Below are 6,238 nucleotides of genomic sequence, written 5' to 3'. Positions count from 1 at the left end.
ATTGGGAGGTACAAAATGAAGCCAAAATGAATATTTTTCCAGAGTTAGATGACTTTCAAGATGAGCACCTTGATATGGCACTTTGTGTGGTGGAAATTGAAACAACTCTTACTTAGGGAAAATGTTCATCCTCAATGTGATCTTTAGGTGATTCATAGATGTATAAACTTCTTCTTACTTGGTTTTATATGCACTTAGGTTTCTTGATGCATGGCCAAGAGGCTTCTATGAAAAACTCTTTTAGCATTTTTTTGCTAGGGTTTACAACATTCTAGCACTTTTGTTGAGTAAAATCATAGATTAGAGATGATTTTTATTTGTAGTTATTATGTCACTTACTATCCAAGTATTGTTTACTTTTGGACTAAAACTCTTCTATTTAGTCAATAATCTGATTTCCTAATGACAAATCTAAGTAAATATAAATTGTTAATTATATTAATATAAAGCAAGTGAATTCTTCAAAAAAAAATATTTCATGAATACCAAAATATTTTAACTAATATATATTATAATTTTTTTATATGAATAGAAATCATATATTTCAAAATACAAAACTTTTTTTAAATTCCATTCCGGTAAATTCAAATTTTAAATAGATATTTAAAATGTATCTTTACTCGTTCTTAAAACTTAAAACGGTTTTATAATACACATTGATTATGCGAACATTTCTCGCCTTTGCCACACATCCATCTCCATGCAAAATGATTGGAATTACATTTTTTAATCCTTTTGACACACATGAGCATACATGCGAAAGAATCGTATCAGGAGGCATTATCGAACCATTTTACATGTGAGGCTTACATCATCACGAATAAGTCACGTATATTATGTTTTCCACAAAAGATATGGTCACAGAAATCACAATAACCAATTAAAACACTCACATGATGATCATAATATAAATCATGGGAAATAAAAATAGAGGCACTCCTGTATTTTTCTGGTGCTCACATAGTTACTATGATTATATAAATTATGATCCGCATGATAGAGCAGGAGAAGAAAGTCAATCATCAAACTAAATATGCATCACTTCTCATCTGTAACGGTTATAAAATATGAACATAATTAAATTCGAAAGATATGTAAAAGATTGGCCAAACAGTTTTAGACCTCCTACTTCTATCAAACATAATAACTGAATCCATCGTATGTTTTTGAAACCTGCATTGTAATGTCGTGCAAAGGTAAAGATCCTTGGTTGCGTACATCTCAGTGGTTCAGCTAAACAAACTCCGATTACAAAACCGCAAGAAAATTTTTAAAACACTGCGGAGATCGCACAATATCATGACGAAGCCTCTACGTTGAGATCAAATCTTTCAGCAGGGAGCTGCTTATTATACGCAGCCCTCGAGAAGGAAGGCGTTTTAAGATGGTTATCAGGTTGAATGCTTTGTTTTCCCCTTTCCACAAAACTGCTTGGATTGTTCTTCTCAGAAAGACTGCGTATATCAGTATGTGCAGGCATGGTATCCTTAGCTCCAGATACACAGAAATCTTCCCACTTGAAGGAGGGTATCCACGGCCATTTAGTTTTCATTACTTTAACAGGCAAGTCTTCAGCTGGCATCGACACAGCCTCCCAAATACCCATATCCATGTGCTTAGTTTTCATATATTGAATTCTATCCAACAAACCCAAAAATGCCTCGAAATCGTCTCCATCATTCTCCATTTCCGTCCTCTGGCGTTTGGCCTCTACTCGTTCTGCCTCAGTATTTGAGGCCTCTTGTTGACCAGATGCACCCGATTCCAAGTCGAAAAGTCGTTCGGATCTCTTGCAGGAGGCCATGGATCGAATACAAATACTTAATCAAAGTGCAATCAATCACCCACGCATGAAACTAGCAAAGAGTCGAATAACGAAATTACAGGATGAATAACCTTGCCATCGCTGCAATGGCCATAACCTAATAATTTATAGTCAAAGCATCATGTCGCCCAATCAAATCACATGAAAAAACATGATATGAAGCGATATATATATGAAGAACGAATTAAAAAAAAAAAAACAAAAGACAAAAAACTAGGTGTGGAAATATTTTATTAGAGAGAAGTTTGGTAGAAAGAAGTTCCGCTGAATTCAAGAAAAATTAGTGTAAACTGTATTTTATTAGAGAGAAGTTTGGTAGAAAGAAGTTCCGCTGAATTCAAGAAAAATTTAAGAAATAGTTTATTAGAGAAATAAATTTGACACAAAGAAATACAGATAAATAGAAGAAAAAGCTGTGGTGCAAGTTGAAGGAAGATCACTACCTGCGACTTATTCGCTTTCGTTTTCAGCGAATATTTATTTGTGCACTGAATTTTTGCCAACCAACGAATCTAGAATAACCAACGTCGTGTAGTAGCCGTTACCATGAAAACTTGTCGGAGGAAACGTGGGAATGGCGGTTTTGATGCTTTCATCCATCAGAAAGACTTCTATCACATGGCGAAACTAGATGAACTAACGTCCTTCCCATGAAAACTTGGCCGGAGAAACTTTCAATGTCATCCATATATTTGAAATCCGAAACATTAAACATGTGCAGTGTATAATGTTTCCTGCCCAAAGACGAGAAACCTAAAGACCATTAGATGCCATTTATTTTGGAGTGAGCGCTTATTAGCGCACACCACAGGATCCATAGCATTTTATATTTAATACTCTGTAGTGGGGATTTATTATTGTGAAACTGTACCCCACTTTGGTATTTCATATTCTATGCATTTACCTATTTGATGTCTTTGATGGTGAATAAAAGTTATGAAACCTTGACTGTGATAGGGAATGGAAAAAATAAAAAATATAGATTTAACAAAATAGTATTTGCCTTCTTTCTTAAGTTTTAGTACTTCCTGTTCTTTTACTTTGTTGTAACACCCATTTCTGTAAGCATTTCTTAGTAGATCAGAGATAACTACAAATTTAAGGGATGAACATTCTTAAACAAAACCATTTTCAGAGTCTTGAATCTATCATTATAGGGTAAGAAATGTGTGTAATTTTCACATTTTCAGAGTCTTGAATCTATCATTATAGGGTAAGAAATGTGTGTAATTTTCAACATTGTACATTAGATAAAGTAGCTGATCCTCTTAGTATAAGAAAGACTACATTCTTTAAAGTTATAGAAAAAAATATTTCTATTTTAAAATTGGGAAGATAGGCTGCATTCTTTAAAGTTAAAAAAAAGAAAGTGACTTTTAATTTTAAATTTAAAAGAAATACTACTAATTTTTTAATGTTTAGGAAAAACTATATTTTTATTATAAAATTTGGAAAAAATACTACATTCCCTAAAATTTAGGGAAATATGATTTTTATTTTTCAATTTGGATATGTGACTTAAGAATTATGGGTAATCAAGCACCAATTTATAAAAAGTCGAAGTTTGACTTTCTAGAAGTATTTGAGTATGCTTACTTTGAGGATGGCTATTTTCAAGATCTTTCAATAGTTATAAACATATGTTTATCATAATATTATTTTTATAACAAATTTGTATAAAACTTAATTAAATTGACGGATATGGAAAAGAAATGTTATCCCATTTATAAAATAATTATAAAAAATAAAAATAAAAAATAATTATTATTATTTTTTAAAAATAAATTTTAAATATTAATATGTAAATTTAATTAATATAAGAAATAATTTTTTTAGATATTTGTTTTTGTTAATTTTAATTAACATATGAGAGATGTTGGTAGGTCACTTTGGAGGAAAACCTAAGAGCTCTGATGCTGAAGCGACTGTGCGGAAAAAAAAACCTAGACGCCGCCGTTGCCGAACGCACCTGTGCTGGCTGCAGCAGGCTCTGCTACTGACAGTCCTATGGAGGCAGTTGTAGGAGGGGAGAGCTCTGCCTCCCCTCCAATGGGTACAACCCATACCGATAAGCAACAAAAGGCGGAAATACGGCACTCTGAAATTGAAGATCTAGAGAAGGAACAAGACAAGCAAAAGACGCCAGAAGGACAGACGTCCTCAGATCGAAAAGCAGAGGATGAAGTAAGCAATGGTCGGCACAACACAACTGGCTCCTTTCAGACAAAAGTGACTTCAGCGACTTGTATCCCAAAGGCAGCAGATCCGATCAAGATCGAACTACCAAGCCACCACATCAATGGGGAAATCCAATTTATGCAAGATTACGCACTCATTGGAAAGTTCTTGGGCTTTTGGCCCACAGAAAAAGCCTTACAAGGTTGGATAGCCTCCAAATGGAAGCCCAAAGGACAAGTTACATTACAGCTCGGCCCAAAGGGCTTCTTTACAACAATTTTTAACTGCTTAGAAGACAAAACAAGGATATTCGAAGGAGGCCCGTACTTCTTCAACTCTTCAGGTCTATATCTAACGGACTGGAAGCCTCGATTCAATCCAGACAAGGAAGACTTTAGTTGGGCCCCTGTATGGATCAAAATGTATTCCCTTCCGGTGGAGTACTGGAGAGAAGAAACGCTGGCAGACATAGGCAACAAGCTGGGAACCTTCATCAAAGTGGCTACTGAAACCAAGACGCGCAAATACACCTCTTACGCCAGGATCTGCGTTAAGATGCACCTCACCAAGACCTTAGCAGACACGGTAAGTCTTTTTCACGATGATTATGAATGGAAACAGACTCTAGATTATGAGCACATCCCTTTTCGTTGTAGAAAATTTCATGAGCATGGTCACCTCTTCCGTGATTGTCCCTTAAATGTGCAGCCCAAATTCCCCTCCAGTGACAGTAACTTAGACCCTGATGGTTTCACGAGAATCCCCATCCGTCGCCGACACGCAAAAAAAAAACCAAGCTAATTCAGCTCCAGCTTTCAAAACGCCCCCCCAGAATCGCTTCTCCGTTCTAGCCTCACAAGACATTCCAGTCAGCCCCAAAGCGGATATCCCAGAACTGCTGCACCCCACCCAGTCGTCCCTCAACCGCTCTGAACCGACCTCATCCAAATCTGCTAATCCTCCCTTTGCTGAAAAACCCATCTCTGTCTCAGAGTCAGGGTCTCTAATCATTTCCAAAGGGAAAACCGTGCCAAGCGAGATTCCTCAAGCTTCAGATATGGATCTAGATGCAGCCTTGGCCCTCAGTCTTCATGATCAATCCGTGGAGGAAGCCCTCATTGCCTCAAATGACATGGAGGAAGATCGAGAAGATGTTGATCTAGAGGAATTCGACATATCCAAGCTTGACATATCCAAATTGGAGGCAGCATGCAAGCAAAAAGAGTATAACTCAATCCCTCCCTGGCAATTAGACAAAATTGAAGGAGTCCTCACAAGGGTACAACACCATAAAAGTTTGGGCATCCAAGGAGGCAGTCATTGGGATGGAAGAAAAATCATCAAAGAACCAAAGAAAAGGGGCAGAAAAACAGATCTACAGCGCACAATAGCAGTAGGTGAAATACTCATGGATTCGGGGCAATTCCCCAAGTTGACCAAGTTCTACAAGCCCAAATCCCCGTCTACATGAAGCTTATCTCTTGGAATGTAAGAGGACTTAACAGTCCCGCAAAACACAGAGTGATTAAAAACCTGATAATGCAAGAAAAACCAGCAATAGTCTTTATTCAGGAAACAAAATGTAGCAGCTCAACAATAGACAGTCTCAGTAACAAAGTCTGGGCAGGTAGCAGTTCGATTGCAGTAGACGCCTCTGGGGCCTCCGGCGGTCTAGCCATTCTATGGAATCCACAGATTGTGTCACTTGATAATTTTCATGCCACTCTGCATCTCATTCAAGCAACATTCCACCTCATCGGTACCAACATCCATGGGCATCTTACCAATGTTTACTTCCCGCAGACAATACAGCAAAAATTAGATCTCTTGGACACGATTTCCCTCCTCAATGCAAACAGAAACTTTCCTTTATGGATCGGAGGAGGCGATTTCAACATCATAAAATCCATGGAAGAGAAACAAGGGGGAAGGACCAGGCTAGACAGTGATAGCAGCGGCTTCAAGCAATTCATTCAAGACAATTGACTCATGGACATCTCCACCTCAAACGGCATCTTCACTTGGTCGAACAAGAGAAAAGGGGCTCACCAAATCGCATCACGATTAGACCGATTTTTAGTTTCAGACAATGCCATCCACCTCGGAGGAGATTTCAGTGCCGAGATCATTCCACAAGGGGGCTCAGATCACTGGCCCATTCTTCTCCAATGGTCCAAACCTGGCAATTGCAGCAATCGACCATTCAAATTTGAAGCCTTCTAGCTCACTGATAAT

The 6,238-nt window shown here is 37.5% G+C and overlaps 2 protein-coding genes across 2 annotated transcripts; one reads left to right on the top strand and one right to left on the bottom strand.

Moving 5' to 3' along the window:
* Window positions 1-1,297: 1,297 nt before the first annotated feature.
* On the bottom strand, window positions 1,298-1,868 carry LOC149214935 (uncharacterized). The gene has a single exon (XM_089389552.1). The coding sequence runs from the start codon at window positions 1,802-1,804 to the stop codon at window positions 1,298-1,300; it is 507 nt and encodes a 168-aa protein (XP_089245678.1). The 5' UTR covers window positions 1,805-1,868.
* Window positions 1,869-5,470: 3,602 nt separating this feature from the next.
* Window positions 5,471-5,989, top strand: LOC149214934 (uncharacterized). Its single transcript, XM_089389550.1, has one exon. It carries the CDS (start codon window positions 5,471-5,473, stop codon window positions 5,987-5,989), a length of 519 nt encoding a protein of 172 aa, XP_089245676.1.
* Window positions 5,990-6,238: the final 249 nt, after the last annotated feature.

This window comes from Pinus tabuliformis, chromosome 1_1, assembly GCF_031772625.1.
Source record: "Pinus tabuliformis cultivar Carrire ecotype Pingquan chromosome 1_1, CPIR1, whole genome shotgun sequence".
Taxonomy (NCBI): Eukaryota; Viridiplantae; Streptophyta; class Pinopsida; order Pinales; family Pinaceae; genus Pinus; species Pinus tabuliformis.
Note: the sequence above shows the minus strand (reverse complement) of the source record. Positions and strands in the feature narration are given on the sequence as shown.

What these genes read in the sequence shown, in the direction of transcription:
- LOC149214935 (XM_089389552.1), bottom strand. Translation starts at nt 1,804, where the DNA reads ATGGCCTCCTGCAAGAGATCCGAACGACTTTTCGACTTGGAATCGGGT.
- LOC149214934 (XM_089389550.1), top strand. Translation starts at nt 5,471, where the DNA reads ATGAAGCTTATCTCTTGGAATGTAAGAGGACTTAACAGTCCCGCAAAA.